Source organism: Natrix helvetica, assembly GCF_964273705.1.
Source record: "Natrix helvetica genome assembly, chromosome: 10".
In the NCBI taxonomy this organism is placed as follows: domain Eukaryota; kingdom Metazoa; phylum Chordata; class Lepidosauria; order Squamata; family Natricidae; genus Natrix; species Natrix helvetica.
Genome location: NC_138561.1, coordinates 14,388,944 through 14,408,140, shown reverse-complemented (window position 1 = coordinate 14,408,140; position 19,197 = coordinate 14,388,944). Strand labels below are relative to the sequence as shown.

The window sequence follows — 19,197 nt, the reverse complement described above, 5'->3', positions numbered from 1 at the left end:
GGCTACCGCAGAGAAGAAGGAGGGAGAGCCGGGGTAGGAAGGGAAAGGGGAAGAAGGGGAGCCGTCTTCGGGGGAAAGCGGGCGGCGAGGACGGGGAGGGGAGGCCGGCGAGCCATCGGATAAGGACCGGGGAGAGAGAGAGAGAGAGAGAGAGAGAGAGGAAGGGAGGCGTTGGGAGGGAGGGGAGGGAGGGTGTCTCGGAAAGGGCTCTTCCCCTCCCGCGGGTGAAAAGGCTGCCGTCTTGCGGGAGAGGTCGGCAGTTTGGGGTCTCCCCGGAGCCCGTTTCGCCCGGCAGGTGGGGATCCTCTTTACCCCCCCCCCCCCAATTCGGTTCACACGAGGACGCTTGGCCAGGCTGGCTCCTTTTGACGCCGTAAGCCGAGCGTGGCGTGTTCCCCCGCGGAGATAGGGCTCGCTGCGGGGCACAGAGCCAGCCAAGGGGAGAGAAGGATGCCGTGGGCGAAGGTGGTTTCTGAGCGAGTCCGATCCTGACCGTTCGTTTTTCCCTTCGTTAATCACCACGCGGGTTTTCTCCACCCGAAATAAGTGGGTGTGGAGAATAATACAATCTTTGCCCTACGGATTTGAACCAAACGTTCTATTTATTTATTTATCCAATTTATCCTTTTCCTATTCTTATTCCTTTTCTTCTTCTATTCTATTCTGTCCTTTTCCTATTCCTTTTCCAATTCTTATTCCTTTTCTTATTCTATTCTATCCTTTTTCTATTCCTTTTCTATCCTATCCTTTTCCTATTCTTATTCCTATTCTTATTCCTTTTCTTATTCTATTCTATCCTTTTCCTAATCCTTTTCTATTCTATCCTTTTCCTATTCTATTCTGTCCTTTTCCTATTCTTATTCTTTTTCTTATTCTATTCTATTCTGTCCTTTTCCTATTCTTATTCCTTTTCTTATTCTACTCTATTCTGTCCTTTTCCTATTCCTTTTTCTATTCTTATTCCTTTTATTCTATTCTATTCTATCCTTTTCCTATTCCTTTCCTATCCTATTTTCCTATTCTTATTCCTTTTCTTATTCTATTCTATCCTATCCTTTTCCTATCCTATTCTTTTCCTATTCCTTTTCTTATTCTATTCTATTCCTCAATACAACATGCCTCCAGATGTCTGAGATTACAGTTCTTATGATTCCCAACCAATAGACGCTCTTGGCTGGGAATGTTTGGATTTGTAGTCTAAACAATTGTACCTTATGATTTCATTTCATTTAGTTTGTCACTTATGTACAAGATAACAGGAATAAGAATAAACATGAATAAGAACACAAAAAAATGGGGACAGTAGGGCAGGGACTGTAGGCATGCTGGTGTGCTTATGCACGCTCCTACTGACCTCTTAGGAATGAGTGAGGTCCACGGTAGACAGTTTAAGGTTAAAAGTTATGGGGGTTTGAGGATGTAACAACAGAGTCATGCAGTGCATTCCATCTTGACGAATGTATTTTGTCTTTTTATGTACACTGAGAGCAGAGGCACCAAAGTCAAATTCCTTAGGTGTCCAATCACACTTGGCCAGTAAAGAATTCTATTCTATTCTAAACCCATCTGGAGGTGTCAGGGCTTGGCGGGGGGGGGGGGGGGGGCAGACTGGTGGAGTCTGTCAAACTCCTTCCTGAATGGTCAGTTGTGAAGATTCTGTTAGGCATTTCCCTCCCCCCCCCCCCTTTCTTTTGCTTGCTATGGCAGGTGAATGGACTTGTCCTTCAAGAGTTTTCTTTGTTTTATAGTGTTTTTTTCTACAAAGGTCTTTCCAATTGGTGTGAGCTGGTGATATTGCCATGCTAATAAAAGACCTTCAATTAAATTGGTGCTCCGTATTTTAAAAAAACAAAATTAAAGGCTACTGCTTTAAAGACTGTGTTTGAACCTTCCTTCAGAGCCAGTTTTTGGAGTTTCATGAAAGGATTTTCGTTGGCTTCAGCTTCTCATACATTTTGCATACATCCTATACTCGGCCTTCCCTGTCCTCTTCTGCCTTGAAGGCAAAGCACTGATTTTAAAATCCTGTGAAATTATCCCACCATTTAGCCTCAAATTGAATTGTCATATCTAAAAGGCTAGTATGAATGTAAGCTAGTTAGATTTAGGTATCTCGGGCTATAAAATGTCAATGAAGGAATTGGAAACCTGGGATTCTCCATTGTGTTGTCCAGACTTATTTTTTTCTAACATAGGAAGTCGTCGCTGCCAAATTCCAACCCATCTAACGTGTTTGAGTGCAGTATTGCTAGAAACTTTCATTAGATTGATCAAAATGTTATTTATTTGATCTATGTTCTGCCTTGCATTTAGTAGCTCAAGGCAATAGACACAGTATTCTCCCTATCGGTTTTCCTGAGAGATAGGCTGGCCTGAGAGAAAGTGACTTCCGCAAGTCCCCTAGTGCAGGGGTCAGTAACCTTAAACACACGAAGAAAATCTTTTCAATTGCAGTTGGGCAAGAATGATGGCATGGATAAGGATATTGTTTAAACAGCTTGTTGCTTACTGATTGTTTCCCAAGCTAATTCAAGATGCTCAGTTTTGGTCTGCAAAGCTTTCTATCATGGTTGAAGGCCCTGAAGGTAATTTGGCCCTAAATTATGAAAGGAATGGCTTTGTGAACCAGTTTGGTGTGGTAGTTAAAAGCACCCATACCAGGATACATTTCTAGTTCTGCTTTAGGCTCAAAGCCACCTGGATGATGTTGGGCCAGTCACTCTCAGCTATTGGAAGAGGATGACTGGCTATTAAAGCCACCTCTGAAAATGTTGCCAGCAAAGAGGCAGGGTCTCATCCAGACCGTAGCCAAGAATCAAGACTGATTTGAAAATTAATTTAATAATAGGCAGAAGAGAATAGAAGAGAATAACAGAGTTGGAAGGTACCTTGGAGGTCTTCTAGTCCAACCCACTGGTTAGGCAGGAAACCCTACACCACTTCAGACAAATGGCTATCCAACATCTTCTTAAAGACTTCCAGTGTTGGGGCATTCACAACTTCTGGAGGCAAGTTGTTCCACTGATTAATTGTTCTAACTGTCAGGAAGTTTCTCCTCAGTTCTAAGTTGCTTCTCTCCTTGATTAGTTTCCATCCATTGCTTCTTGTCTTACCCTCAAGTGCCTTGGAGAATAGTTTGACTCCATCTTTTTGTGGCAGCCCCTGAGATATTGGAACACTGCTAATGATGTCTCCCCTTGTCTTTCTTTTCATTAAACTAAACATACCCAATTCCTGCAACCATTTTAGCCACCAAGTCCCCTAATCCTCTTTGTTGCTCTTCTCTGCACTCTTTCTAGAGTCTCCACATCTTTTCTACATCGTGGCGACCAGAACTGAATGCAGGATTCCAAGTGTGGCCTTATCAAGGCATTATAAAGTGGTATTAACACTTCACCTGATCTTGATTCTATCCCTCTGTTGATGCAGCCTAGAACTGTGTTGGCTTTTCTGGCAGCTGCTGCACATGGCTGGCTCCTATTTAAATGGTTCTTGCAAAATCCAAGATTATACACTCAGCAGTCTTTAATAGATAACATTTTCATTTCTAAAACAAAATAATGTTGCACGATGCTGTAGAAAAGATGAACTTCTTTCTTCTACTCTAAAGAGAGACTTAACCAACTATATCTTTGTCCCAGGTTACTGCCATGAATGTTTTCAGTTAGCATGAGGAGAGAATTCACAAAGAAGATGCAAGGGCTCCACCAACAGTTGTTCCAATGAGCAATGCTGTGCACTGGCGCATGGGAACATCAGCAATAATCACCTGTAAGAATAGAACCGAAGAGCAGCTAAGAAGAGTGCTGGAGCCGGCAAAAGGAAAAATTGTCTCCGAACCCCTTCCCTCTTAAACCATCTGTTGGACTGGCAAGAACCTGGTAAGTCCATCATGTGAAAGATGATGTTGATAATGATGATGTCCATTTATCATGTCTGACTCCTGGTGATTCTTTGAGCCCGGTCTCTCCACATCTTTGCATCTGGCATTACTTCTTTGAATTTTTCTGTGATCTGCCTGGTGTCAGCTTTATTACCCGATGTCCAGCCACTCTTGTTCTTTGGTAGCCCGATTTCCTTTCACTGCTAACTCTTCCAAATGCAATTGCTGTCCCTAGTGAATTCCACCACATGGCAGGGCCAAATTAAGCAAGATGCAGCTTTGTGATTTTGCCAGCTAGTGATAATGTCTGGGGTTATGAGCTGTTGTGGCCTGCCAGCGGCCAGCACAGCTGACAGCAGATCCGGACAGTGAGGAGGTTGGGAAGGAACATGGGCCAGTCCTGGAGTCTGGGGTAGGCTCTGATGAGGGCTCTGTGTCGGAGGCAGAGAGGAGGCCAGAGCCGTATGCCAGTTACCAGCTGCCTTCAGAGTCGGACATCAGTGAGGCAGACAAACAGCTGGAGCATGTTCCCAGGGTGCGCATGCACAGAGTTGCCAGATGTTTGTTTATTTATTTATTTCCATTGTAGGTATTATGGAAGAAGGCAGTAACATCATTGCCCTAATCTCAAATCTGAGGGAACAGGAAGCCGTCCTGATTTCCGAAGCCATCGTAAGCTCATCGGCAGAGAACGCCGACGACCCGCTGAAGTGTAAACCCGATCCCCTCATCCAGGTCATCCAAAAACTCAGCAAAATTGTCGAGAGTGAAAAGTCTCAGAAATGCGTTTTAATCGGGAAGAAACGCTTGTACCCCGACACCACCGGCCTTCCAGAGGTCCCATCCAAAGCCCTGGAATTGCCTGCTCTGGGCACCATCAATATAGAAGACTATTACACGATGGACGATCCTCCTCAGAGCAAACGGAAAGTCCTTTGCTACGAGTGCAGCCTCTGCAAGTCCGTGTCGCCCACTCTCCCCCTCTTACAGGAGCACATGAAACAACACGGCCAGCAGAACGAGGTCATGCTCATGTGCTCCGTCTGCAGTTTCACCACCCGGAGCGTCGAAGATTTTGAGAGCCACATTCGAAGTCACCCGGAGAACAGCAACAAAATCCACGCCCTCTTGAAGGAAGAGCATGGCGTTGACGTGTCCGTTACTGCTTTGCCCGGGCCGGTAGAAAAAGTCATCATCGGCACCGATCACGAGATGCAGCCTCCTCCCCAAGTGCCTGAGAAGGGAAGGCGGAAGTGGTACACCTATGAGCAATACGGCATGTACCGTTGCTTGATTTGCAGCTATACGTGCGGGCAACAGCGAATGTTGAAGACGCACGCGTGGAAGCACGCGGGCGAGGTGAACTGCTCGTATCCCATATTCGAGGAAGAAAAAGAGCAAGCTGCCTTGTCGGATTCCGCTCGGTTGGATACCGTCGTCCTGTCTCTAGACAATAACGAAGCGGGACTCTGCAACAACTCGCCTGTGCAACTTCGCCTGTGCAGCCCTGAGCCGATGGCTTTCAAAACAGAAGAGCCGGTCAAAGAAGAATCAGCCCTCAGTCAGCCGGCTGCGCTTTCCCCTGCAGACCGATTGTTAGAGGAGAGCGTGTCGTCGCATGAAGATCTTGACCCAGATCATTTGGGGGCTGACAGCTTGCTTTCTTCGGCCCAGAAAATCATCCACTGCAGCCCAAACAAAAAGGGCCACGTTAACGTCATTGTGGAGCGTCTGCCCAGCGCCGAAGAGCCTGCCTTGCAGAACGAAGTCATGGATAGCGTCTTGCATTATTCCGTGGACGCCGTCCCTGAACACCCTCCGGCTGGACGGGATGCGTCGGACGACGTTTATCACATGGATAAGAATTCGATTGAAATTGAAGAAGTTATCATTGGGTGGAGCAGCACGGAAAAGGCCGAAGATAACATGAATCCCATCCGGGCTAAAACAGCTGATGAAAATGCTCCCCCTGCCCGGAGGAGAACCAATTCAGAATCTTTGAGGCTGCACTCGCTAGCCGCCGAAGCCCTGGTTACTATGCCAATCCGAGCCGCGGAGCTTGCCCGATCCAGCTTCCGGGCTTTCGCCGACGTAAATCCTTTAAGTTCGGAGGCTGGGCAGAGGCCTCCCGACGGCGGCTATTTAGGCCATTCTAAACGGATCGCCTCCCTGAAGACGGAGGAATTGAGTAGCCTGCACCAAGAGGAACGGACTTTGGTGGAACTGCAGAAGGATAAACCGGAGCTCTCCGAAGTCCCCATTAAAATGGGCATCAGCATGTCGTTGCTGACCGTGATTGAGAAATTGAAAGAGAGGACAGACCAAAATGCCTCTGACGATGACATTTTGAAGGAGCTGCAAGATAATGTCCAGTGCCAACCGTCGGGGGATGCCAGCGTGTTGGGGAGCAGTCTGGTGGAATACATCCCCGACGCAGAACGGCCCTTCCGGTGTCGCTTATGCCACTACAGCAGTGGCAACAAAGGATACATCAAACAGCATTTGCGGGTACATCGGCAGAGGCAGCCTTATCAGTGTCCGATTTGTGAGCATGTCGCCGACCACAGCAAGGATTTAGAAAGCCACATGATCAACCATTGCAAAACCCGAATGTACCAGTGTAAGCAGTGTGAGGAATCCTTTCATTACAAGGTGAACAAAGCTGTGCTTTGTGTTAATTGTCCGGCCTAAACAGCCAGCTTGGGTGCTTAGAATTGATGTGAATTGGTAGAGTGGCAAGTTGGTTTCCTCTGCTCGTTTTATACAACCCACCACTGTGCTTTTGGATTGTGGTCCTGCTTGTGGGGACAATTGTGGCCCGCCAGTGGCCAACAGAGCTGGCAGCAGACTCGGACAGTGAGGAGGCTGGGGTGGAACATGGGCCAGTCCTGGAATCTGGGGAAGGCTCTGATGAGGGCTCTGTGTTGGAGGCAGAGAAGGTGCCAGAGCCATATGCCAGTTATCAGCTGCCTTCAGAGTTAGACATCAGTGAGGCAGAGGAACAGCTGGAGCCTATTCCCAGTTTGCGAATGCGCAGAGTTGCCATACAAAGGACAGGGGTCGATTTGGGAGTAAAGCCACAGGTAGATGATGAACGGCCCCTCCCAGAAGGAATAAAAGAGGAGCGAAAGGGGAGTGGAGTTTGCAGGAGAGAATTAGTTTGCTTAATTGGTTCGTGACTCTCCGAGAGTCCTTGCCAAGTCAACATGCCAGGCTGCAGTCTGGCATGTTGGTTCTGGGATATGAAATCAGCATAGCTTAAAAGTTGCCAAGTTTGAAAAACACTGATTGAAAATAGATTGAAAATTATCTCATAGGATTTCCCCCTAACTCATCTTATTATATGCAATAACTTTCCCTGTCAGGGTTCCAAAAAACACCCCCAACGAAATAAACCTCCGAGGCTTGAGTTTCCTCAAAGTTCCACTTTATTAGAGATGTCGTGTTGGCACATCTGGGAAAAACCGAATCTGAAAGCTTCCAGGTTTTCCCACCCAGTTGAAAGTTCAAGACCCTGCCCCCAACACCCACAAATCCCATCACATGGTCCAGTCCTTCACTGCCACGAAGAGAGATTCCTCCCATCCATGTCCGCCCAGGTGCAGGGACAAAAGCGACCTTGACTTTCTGAGAAAGAATGTTGTTATGGCTACACATCACCCAACTCCATATAATCCCCTCTCCCATTTTCCCACAGTAGGAAGTGTGGCAGGCCTGAAATCCAAAAAGAAAAGGTGGCTTGCAGGTCTGACAGCCCCCACATTCTCTTCATTAGGATTAGATATTGACCGAGTCTACACATTGGCACCTCGTGCTGTGTGAACTAAGCTGTTTCGACTTTCAAACGAGGTGTCAGCGTTCCAAGTATCATGCAGAATTAAATCAGAGTCCAAGGCAAACCTTTCCTTAGAGTTCCAATTTAATAAGTCAGACCTGTTGGCACATCTGTGGAATCCCAATTCTGGAAGTTACCTAGGATTCCCACCCAGTTGAAAGTTCATGATCTTGTCCCCACACCCACTACTCCATCACATGCTCCAATCTTCTTCTTCCACGCTGTCATCTCCACCCCGCTGGTTCCGGTCAGGTGCCAAGGTGTGGAGACAAAGAATAACCTCCCCCCCCCCTAATGAATATGCATACTAAAGATGAAGCTAGAAGAGAGAGAGTGGCAGGCCAAAGATTCTTAAAGGAACCGCTGCAGGCCTGACACTAGGACTGACAATCTAGCAAGATGGAGGCATCCAACCCATATGGGTTTAGTTATCAAACCGCTGTTAAATGGTGGCTTTGAGTCCTGCACGGACGTCGTTAGTTCATCCACTTGTCATTAATGCTTATGTCATAAAAGAATGCCCAACTGAGTTTGGCGGTTAGAGATTAACATCGTTTTAACATTTATACGACTGTTTTGTGTTCCAGAGTCAGCTGCGCAGTCACGAAAGAGAGCAGCACTGTCTCCCAGATATGTATGCGGCCCCAGCGTTTGACAGCCTAATGGCTTGCAGCGAAGCAGATGAAAGAGTTGGTACTGTCTATCTCGTTGGCTAGTTTTGCGGGTTGGATTGGGTTCCCCTTGCGCCCCGTGGCTCTCAACCTGAGTGACTGGGAGAAGGGCCAGGATGCTCCTCTCTTACCTGGGGAATGTTTCTCAGCTATCCTCATTTAAGGCCTTTTGTCACTGAATAATGATGTATTATTTGAGGGTGACTCAATGGCTAAGACACTGAGCTTGTCGATCAGAAAGCTCAGCGGTTCGAATCCCTAGTCCATGTAACGGAGTGAGCTCTGGTTACTTGTCTCAGCCTCTGCCAACTTAGCAGTTCGAAAGCACGTAAAAAATGCAAGTAGAAAAATAGGGACCACCTTTGGTGGGAAGGGAATAGCGTTCCGTGCACCTTCAGCATGCCACATGACCACAAAGACATCTTTGGACAGAGCTGCCTCTTCCGCTTTGAAACGGAGATGAGCACTGCCCCCTAGAGTCAGGAACGACTAGCACATATGTGCCAGGGGAACCTTTATCTTTACCTTTATTTGAGATGGGAGGTCCTTTTTCTTATTCCTTCATTTGGATGCAGAGATTAGTATTTGTCTGCATTTTTTTCTTGATTGCTCAAGAGGGGTGGGATTTTTCCTGCCTGGTCTAGTATCTTAAAGTACCTTTTTTATTTGAAAACCTTGTGTCAGGAGCCTGCCTTCAATTAACACCATTTCCTTTTTAATGGCATTCATTAAACGAGAATCCTCGCTTCCCAAATCATTTTGGAAGCCCTTTGCAATCAAATTAAGAGACAATTGCAGGAAGGAAACCCTCTTGTCAAACAGATGCTGCCTATATATATATATAAAGCACAGCATCATGCCAATTGTTTGAGCAGGAACATGCTTTCCCTGCCTAGAAAATCATCAAAGTTTCTGTGCATCACGGTGGCACTTATAAACATTAAAGGGATCCCCAGTGCCCAGGACTGGAGGGAATTCGTTTTTCTCTTGAAGGGGTTTCGCTCCTCATCCATGAAGCCGCCTCCGTTCTGACTGACTGCTGGAGAATGGAAGGGTTTATATTCCTTGCAGTCCTCCGATCATTAGCACTCTCTCTGAGGGTCATTGAGGTTTAACCTGCGCCCTCGGTGTCACCTGAATAGTGCAGATGGGGGGAGGAGGCAGGGTTTGAATAATTCATCAAGATATCCTACCTTCTGATTACACAGAGGATGACCATTACACAAATGGCAGAGCAAGAAGTGTCCAGTTTCGATCGCGGCAATACAGGGATGGTATTGGGTTCTAGAAACAACTCAGGAAAGGGCTTTGAACCACTGAAGGATGAACAGCAGGTGATTCAAGATAACAGCAGCAGCACTTAGGCTTATATACCACTTCACAGTGCTTTTACATCCCTCTCTAAGCGGATTTCAGAGTCAGCCTCTTGCCCTCAACAATCTGGCTCCTCATTTTACCCGCCTCGGAAGGAGGGAAGGCTGAGTCAACCCTGATGAAACTCGGACTGCCAAATTTCAGGCAGCCAGCAGTCAGCAGAAGTAGCCCGCAGTACTGCACTCTAACCACCGCGCCACCATGGCGCATTGAAAGGCAGCATCCCTTAAAAGTTGTGGCATGAGACCTGCCAATCTACCTGGCTGGAAAGGGTGAAGAGGATGAGGTCATCAAGGCCACCCCGAGTTTCTCTCGATAGCAAGATAGGCATCATATAAATTTAATAAAGAGTAGCTGGCCATCAGCATAGCTCAGCCTGTCTTCCACTCTCAGAGGGTCACGATGCACCGTGTCCTTCCCCGCGTTTCATTTGCAGCTTAAGAGGGTTCTCACAAGCATCTAATTGGGGCCTGGTAGAAACCAATGTTGAAGGAGAACAAACGTCTTCTGGTGTTCTTATTACAGGGGAGAAGATTTCGGTCCAGAAACTTTACCGTTGCGACATTTGCGATTACACGAGCACAACGTATGTTGGCGTGAGGAATCACAGACGGATTCACAACTCAGATAAGCCGTACAGGTGAAGATCATCGGTATTTTTATACCCGGGGAATTTCAGCCGGTTTTGTTTCGTTCATTTCTTAATGGGTCCCTTGCAGCAGCAAATTGCAGCGGGCGATTTGAAATATTCTGATTTTGGAGAAGGGCATAAACGATGAGGGATTTGTTCTTGCAACACGCTTAGAATCCCCCCCCCCCAGCCTTCTACGCACCGTTTCCTACGCATCTGCTTGCCCTTGATGTCATCTGTTTTCATTGGCAGAATTCAAACCTCAATTTTACCCACTAACTTGTTAAAGCAAGTGGGTTAAGCCCAGTTTTTCTAGAGACCCCGTTTGCAAAACACACCTGAACATTGAGAATATTCCATTTAAAACATTCGGAGAGAGCTTGAAAGCAGTCAGATGAGTTTTGCCAAGCCAAAGTCACTTCTGTTGTGGCCCGCCAGCAGCCGGCGGAGCTGGTGGCAGACTCAGACAGTGAGGAGGTTGGGGAGGAATATGGGCCAGTCCAGGAGTCTGGGGAAGGTTCTGACGAGGGATCTGCTTTGGAAGTGGAAGTGGGGCCAGGAGGGGGCCGTCCAACAGTTATCAGCTGCCTTTGGAGTCGGAGATCAATGGGGCAGAAGAACAGGTGGAGCCTGTTCCCGATCTGCGCATGCGCAGAGCTGCCAGCAGAAGGGAACAGTTAAGGAACAAAGGCCGATTCACGAGTAAAGGCACAGGTGGACGGTGGATGGTCCCTCCTATAGGGAATAAAGAGGAGCGAAAGGGGAGGGGAGTTTGCAGGAGGCCATGAGTTTAATTCATTTGGGTGAAGATCTGTTCCTGACTTCTTGCCAAGTATTGTCTGCTACAGAGGGGCGTTTGGAAGATATTGGCCTGGCAGCTCTCCAAGCCTCATAAAGGTCTGTAGTTGTGAAATCTCATGAAAGACTGTTGGCTGGGACTTTGCTGGAGAGGAATTCCCTTTAACCTAAATAAAAGGGGTTTTATGAGGACGAGGTGTCTGCTTCATGATCTTGGGAAGCCTAGGACAGAACAACCTCTGAGGAACATTTTGGAGATTGCATTCTAAAGGAATGCAAGGGCTGAAATAGAAATAAATCTAAATCTGCTTTTTAATTTAATTGTTAAAATTCCGTCGCAGGGCTACGGTCCCTATATTTCCCCATCCTGTCATATTAAACAATTCAGCAGTCATTTTTGCAAAGGCTGCGGGGTTTTTAGACTTTGGCAGCCATCTGTCCCTCTGCTTGAAGAGCAAGGAATGGGTTTTTGACTTGTGATTTTGCAATCTTAATGGCAGCCGTCTCTTAATAAACTTGACCAGCCTTTTGCCGACGGTCACCTCTTGAATTCCCCCACCAGAATTTTGTTTCTATCACTGCAGAAAGTGAGTTTGGAACTAAAGGAAAGCCGTGTTTGACTACTGGATTGCAAGGGATCAAGCCTAGAAGCACTGCTAATTCCCCCCCCCCCCCCAAAAAAGTTATTTTTATTTTTTTAACCTTGGGACATTAAAATGCCAAGGGGATGCAAGACTGCTAGAATCATTCCTTTCTTTGCTTTTGTTCAGATGCCGCGTCTGTGACTTCGCCACCACGAGTATGAATAGCTTGAAGTGTCATATGAGACGCCACCCACAAGAGCATCAGGCAGTGCAGTTAATGGAGCAGTTCAAGTAGGTAACAAATAGCTCACACCGAGACAGCAGCACCAGCAGCAATCTTGTTCTGTGGCTAAACAACAGGGTTACAATTCTCAAAGTTTCTTTTGGATCTATTCTTATTGCTTGGTTTGTGTTACCTTTTTAGTCTTTGTGTTGCCGTCAGCAACCTAAACTGTCTGGAATTGGATGGGTAGAACTGCCAGCATGGCAGTAGGAGATTGGACCATGTGATGGACTTGTGGGGGTGAGGGCAAGATCTTGAACTTTCAACTAGGTGGGGAAAACCGGGAAGCTTTCAGATTCTGGTTTTCCCAGATGTGCCAACATGGCTCTCTTAATAAATTGGAACTTTGAGCAATACTTTGCTTTGGACTCCGATTTACTTTTGGATGCTATTTGCAACCCTGCATCCTTAAAAGTCCATTTTACTAGCTAATCTGTCACATTAGATAGGACTATATATTTGCCCTGAGACAGAATTACAGCTGGGGCAGGGGCCCTGTAGAGCTTCTTTAAAATGTTAAACTGTAATTCCAGATAAGCCAGGTTTAAATGCAAAATAGAGTACTGGTCCAATAATAATGCTTTGCAATAGTATGTGTTTACACTCGTAATAACTTTTGCATCCTGTTGCTGTTATTTCAGGTGTTCTCTCTGCGGATATGTATGCAGCCACCCTCCTTCCCTTAAGTCTCACATGTGGAAACATGCAAGTGATGAAAACTATAACTATGAACAAGTGAATAAAGCTATTAACGATGCCATTTCACAAAGCGGCAGGTGTGTGCGATCGGCAGTCCCCGTTTAGGTTTGTGACACCAGACTCGATCCAAAACCACGATGGAATATCACCCTTTTAAACCCCGGGTTGAGAGAAGGAATGTAATCAAAAATTGATGGATGGATGGATGGATGATGAAAATGGATGACTTTGATTGCTGGCCTCTTTGTTTATTTATGAAATTTATATGCCACCCATCTGGCTGTCCGAGACAACTCTCCTTGTGCAAAGCTTCTAAATTTCTTTTTAAAAAATAAGGGGATATTTAATAACAGTTTGAAGATAATGTTGCAGCACTTTTGAGGAAATGCAGAATATAACTCAGGTCATTTTTCAATATTGTGTCTAGTATCGAACAATCTTCCCCTCTCTTGAGTGTTCCATGAATATGGATGGATGGATGGATGGATGGATGGATGGATGGATGGATGGATGGATGGATGGATATGGGTACATGTTTGTATCTGTGTGTATGTGTTCCAGCATAACTCTGGAACTCCTGGGCCGCTGAAATGAAAAGGAATGAATTATAACTATAGTGTCAAATCACAGTATTTTTGACAGTGATAGTGTGCATTTTGGATTGAAGTTCTGTTAAGATACAGCCTATTGTGCCTTAAAATGACTTCTACTGTACAGCACAGTGGAATTGCTATGATCACGGCTTCACAGTACTCCACAAGGGGGCTCCCTCTGGTAAGGGGGATTGGTTTTTAAACAAACAAACAAAAAAGCAAGGGGGCTCCCTCTGGTAAGGGGGATTTGTTCCGGGCAACGCCTGGTTATCAGCTAGTTAAAATTGAACAACTTTTTCCCTTTGTCTTGTAGGCTACTGGGTCAGCTTACTGGGAAGAAAGTAACCAAGACTTTGGAAGGCGATGCCATTCCTTTCACCAGTAGCTCCGAAGGCTTGTCTTTTTCAAACTCTCCTAAGCCGACAGCGAACAAAATACTGAGTTCTGACCACCATCAGGATCAAGTTTCTACAACCAATACCTCAAGCGGTTCAGAGAAGGCCGCAGGCCTGTCCTACCTGGGCTCAGAATACTGTGTCCTGCTCTTCTGCTGTTGCATCTGTGGGTTTGAGTCCACCAGCAAAGAGAACTTGTTGGACCATATGAAAGAACACGAAGGGGAAATCATCAACATCATCCTCAATAAGGACCATGCAGCAACTCAAAGTATAAGCTAAATCAATGGTTCTCCACCTTGGAAGATGTCTGGACTTCAACTCCCAGCATTCCCCAGTCAGCCATGCCGACTAGGGGTTTCTGGGAGTTGAAGTCCGCGCGTCTTCCAAATTGCCCGTGTGGAAATATCATTGAACTAGACAAAGTTCCCTTCACTCCAGATCTCCAGCTTTGCCTGCAAGACTTGCTAAATCGAAGAACTTAGGAATAAGCATGTATGTACGTGTACATATTTATTTGCTCAAAGTGCTTTTCTTCAGCATCTTTGTTTCCTGCCTCCATCCGAAGCCTCTCTTATCCGCAAAAGAGCAAGTTATTTTACAAGAAACCCTGACACGGATAATGCTGCGTTTACAGTATTAAAAAAAAATCCAGACATTACCTTCTACCCACAGAACTGTTTTTAATGCCTATTATTGACCCAAAACGATAGTGGCATAGAGGAATTAACAAAAAAAAAGGGATTTAACCTTTCTACCTAGAAATGCATCCAGAGGGCATAAAAATCTGCTTTAAGGTAAGTTTTAAAGAAAACCATCTTGATGTGACCAGAAAGCAGCCGTTTCTGAGGACGGAAGCCTTGGTTAGTTCTTAGGCTTCCCATCGCAACCGATGGGTTTTCCAGGCAAAACTCTTTTTGCTACATCAAGCGACATAAAATAAGTTCTGCCTCTTGGTAAAATATATATATATATTTGGCTGGTTAATTCTTTTTCTTTGATGCGATAGAAAAGCAAGTATGTCATTGGGCCCTCTTTAGCCAAATTTTTGTTTCCCGTTCTACCAGTACATAGGTTAAACAGATATTTATTAGGATTTCCTTTCAGTGTGCTTAAGCATGCATCATTTTAGAAGGGCCACAAGATACAAGATAAAATGTTAATCCAACTCGGAATCAGTGCAATGAAAGGGATCTCTTCCCTCCCCCCCCCTCCCCCCCCCCCCCGTTAAATAACATTGCAAAATCTTTATACAAAAGACCATTGCAACTCCAACTTTTAAAAAAATCAACCTGGTGGATTTACCAATAGGTCCCTTCCAGTCTCAGGCAGCTTTTAATCTGAGAGAGGGATTGTTTCATCAAAATGAGAACGAAGGTTAATTTTGCTCCTTTGTCCCTTCTTTCTCATCTTTTTGTTTTGTTTTGTTTTTTTTTGCGTGGTGGGGGTGGGGAAACCTCAGGAAGGTAAAAGGCAACACAAGGTTTTGTGCATTCTTAGCAGTGAGCTCCAATGTTACAACCTCTATGCCGGGGGTCTCCATTCTTGCCAACTTTTAAGACTTATGGACTACAGCTTCCAGAATCTGGGAGTTGAAGTCCACAAGTCTTGAAAACAGCCACATTTGGAGACCCCGTCTTATGCCATGGATGTCTCTCTCCACCAGTGATTTCCATGCTATTTACAGAGCCTCTTCTCAGTACTACAAAACCAATGTTATTCTTCATGTGAAATGTAGTTGGATGCTTCCTTTTAACAGTTCTCTCAGCTCATGTCACGCCTACTGCCTTTTCTTTCACTCAAGTAGCTGGCTGCTTAACAAGTCGCTTTGTATGCAATTTTGAATCATTTTGCCAAACTTGCGAGATATATTCCTTTTGTCTATTTATTGACCTATTTATATTTGTAATTTTGCAGGGTTAAAACCTCATAGTTTTTACAGTGCTACTTGAGTTGGGTGTCTCCTTCCCTGCTTCCCTCACCCCAGATACCTGGTACCCATTCTTGCCAAAAGAAAAAGAAAAATCAGAAGAAAATGACAGCTTTTTCCCTTGCCCGACCTTTTACTTTTAAATGAGATATAATCTTCTGCCACCAAACAAGTTACTCATTTTTGATTTACAGGAATATGTCAGGTTAGGATTACGGTTAGATAGGATGTAGAATGTGACTGTTTCCAAGGTGTCCTTTAAGGCAGCTTTTCTCAACCACAGTAACTTTTAAGATGCATGGATTAAGGTTGCTGGAGATACTTTTTTTTTAAAGAACATCTAAGATGGGGGTGTCCAACCTTGGCAACTTTAAGACTTGTGGACTTCAGTTCCCAGAGTTCCTCAGCCAACTGGCTGGGGAATTCTGGGAGTTGAAGTGCACAAGTCATAAAATTGTCAAGGTTAGATATTTCTCGTCTAAGGAGAAACTGAGGGAATGTGCCATTTCAGGATACTGTACAGTACTTGACTTTCCAAGTCAAGAAAATGGAAATGAGACTGGTTAGAATGGGTTTTAAGATAGTGGATTCATTTTTCCATTGACATTTGATCCTCAGCATGGATTTCTGATGTGCTTGCAAAAGAGGAAATTTGGGGGTATTTCTTTAAGTATCTGCACTCATACTAAAAAAAAAAGATCAATATTTTATCTCCTTTTTATTAGAACAAACCATCTGTTTATTGTAACCTGGTTAGGCTCTGTTATGAATTACCCAGGTTAAAATTTCATTTTTGATTTTCTCTTTCAAGCCATGGTAGCTGTTTTTTTGTTTATTTTCATTCTTCATAACAGATCATGCCTCTTTAATACACTACAAGAAAATTGTGAAAGTATATGCTTACAGTATATAACAGCAGTGAAGGTCCTGTTGAAGTTAATTGGTAGGCATGTAGGTTTTTTTTTAAATGCACGAGGAATAAGTGTATTTTCTGTATGTAATCTTTAACTCGCACCGTTAAACAAACTCAGAGAATTTTTAAAATAAGAAATTAAGGGATTAGCCAGTACTAAAAGAGTGACATTACCTTTATTTGCACAGGAAGCCAACCAATTTTAAACTGACATTTTTCAGTCTTGAGCCTGAAAGAGGTTTATTGATCATGTTACTTGCCTTAGGGGGGGGGAAACCAATGTTGAGATGTACCTTATTTGGATGTCATTAATTTCCTTCTTTTTTTTTAAATCAAAAAGCACTTTTCAGATATATAGCATGTCTTCTTTTTTCAGTTTTGGTATAGAACTCGCTAATTATACTGTTTGTTTTAATTTATGTAGGAGCCGAACTCAGTGCTCCAAATTAAAAAGTCGGCTTTAGTTTCTAGTTCTTACAGGTAAACTTCAAGTATAAACATTTATACTTCAAGCTGTAGTTATTTATATACTCTTGTTAGGGAGGCAGAGTTTATCAAGAAGAGTTAGAGAGCCAGCTTATTCCGTGGTAGCCTCCAATTATATTCAACATATTGTACTGAATACATGCTGTGCTAAAGAATCAGCCTGCTTCAAGCCGAACCACCCAGTTGGAAAACTCTGCATTGGCCAGTAAAGAAAAATATGAGAAGTGGTTGAAACCACATTTGCACTCACTGGATATTTGTGCACGACAGGTGGTATTTAGATAAGGCGCATATAAAAAAAATAACCCCATAGAAAGCAAGCCTGGGTTTGTAATTTTTTTCCCCCTAGGAAATGCTACCCTGTAGATGGTTTGGTCTTGAGATATGCAGATATTATGCAAACATGGCTTGAACCTTAGTGGATGCAGAAATACATCAGACATCTAGGATACGAGAAGCACCCGTGCAATTCACACTCTGCTCTCCTGTCAGAGTAGACTCAGTCTCGGCTCATTCCATAAGATTGCTTTCAATAGGTTACCTGGAAAACAATATTATACTTAACAGGGCCCTGCTTTCCACAACTAAGTATGGCATTAACAGCTTTGGCCGAGAGAGGCTATTTTTTTACCGCTTCACACCACGGCGTCTTTCCCTTGAGAGAGACCAGTGAAGTGACTGCCAGTTTCTGAATTTTAAAGCTCTTATTTAATCACTAAATAAATGAATAAACTGTACAGTCGGTGCTCAAAGTAATGTTAAAAATATATTTAATAGACTTTTGCATTTGATATTCATGAGCATGGATACATTTATATTTTTTTAAAGAAAAAGAATTGTAATACAATGGCACTGCTTTTTATAGCCAAAGTATAAAGCGTATAGAAAACTGACATGTAGAAGATCACAGACTTGTTGTTCTTTTATTTTTATTTCTCTCTCTCTCTCTCTCTCATTGTATCTTACTGATAGGATGGCTTATTTTGTAAGCTCCGCACATTAAACTGCATGCCTTAAAACTCTCTTTAGATTTGTGTTGTTTAGAAACGACGGACGCAGGCTTTGTATACAGCTACTTTGACTACCTTACGAGATACTGAACAACATTAGAATAATTTATTTTACTTTTACAGAAGTTTTGTCATGTATTGACTAATTGTATTTTGGAAATAAACTCCTTTGTTGATTACATCGGTAGCAGGCTCTTGATTTGTTGTGAGATGAACCACTCGAAAAGCGAACACAGCAAAGCGGTGAAACTCCCATTTTTCTGTTGGTTAAAAAAAAAAATGGATAGCCAGCAATCTCGTTAAAGAGCAAAAATAGATGGCGATTTTGTTTTGTTTTACATGGAAACCCTCCCCAGCGCTTGCAACCTGAAAGGCATTCTACAAAGAAATAGGAATTGGTCACAGAAGATTTAAAAGTACAAAAGAAACCGGATACCCCCCATCCGTTAGTTCTGCGTCTGGAGCCAAGTTGCAACTGGGAACCTTACTTAGATAAATTATGAAGTGTAGCAATTTAATTCAACATGGGAAAACCATGCCAACCCATGGCTGAATCACACTTTGTTCCAAAAAGTGCAACTACGGGGGTTTACCTAACCTGACTAGAGCCACCTTTAGTGTTGGTTAATAATGGTTCGGAGGGAACTAGGATCACACATGCTTAATCCAGACTAGGATGTCTCACTCCTCTGTTGTCAAGGATGGGCCTTTGGATAGCTACCAAGAAAGAAAGAAGAAAGAAAGAAGGAAGGAAGAGAGAGAGAGAGAGAGAGATCGTTTTGAATGGATGGATAGACAGGCAGATTTATTTTTTGGGATGGATGAATGGATAGACTGATTTGTTTTGGTTGGAGAATGGATGGATGAATAGTTTTGTGACAGACAGAGAGACAGACAGACAGACAGACAGATGCCCAGCTAAGAGGTAGTCCCAAAGGGGCTTTGTCAGACCTCAACTGGACTTTCTTCTTTTTCTTTGAAGACCTTTCGCTTCTCATCCAACAACATTCTTCACCTCTGAGGGTGGGGAACGGAAGGATTCTGACGTTACATACTTCCAGGTTGTCCAAGGCCAGCTCACTTAACCGTCTCACTTCACAACGGAAGGCTAC

At 44.2% G+C, this 19,197-nt stretch overlaps 1 protein-coding gene across 2 annotated transcripts; it reads left to right on the top strand.

Annotated features, from left to right (window-relative positions):
* ZNF507 (zinc finger protein 507) lies at nt 1-18,353 on the top strand. 2 transcript variants are annotated; one of them, XM_081963217.1, is made up of 8 exons: nt 1-33; nt 3,642-3,881; nt 4,473-6,535; nt 8,306-8,411; nt 10,289-10,403; nt 11,963-12,067; nt 12,701-12,835; nt 13,665-18,353. In XM_081963217.1, the coding sequence occupies exons 3-8, from the start codon at nt 4,478-4,480 to the stop codon at nt 14,026-14,028; spliced, it is 2,883 nt and encodes a 960-aa protein (XP_081819343.1). In that variant the 5' UTR covers nt 1-33; nt 3,642-3,881; nt 4,473-4,477; the 3' UTR covers nt 14,029-18,353. The 2 variants fall into 2 exon arrangements, with proteins under 2 accessions (XP_081819343.1, XP_081819344.1); XM_081963218.1 differs by having other exon boundaries at nt 12,701-12,863; nt 13,665-13,782.
* The last annotated feature ends 844 nt before the right edge of the window (nt 18,354-19,197 follow it).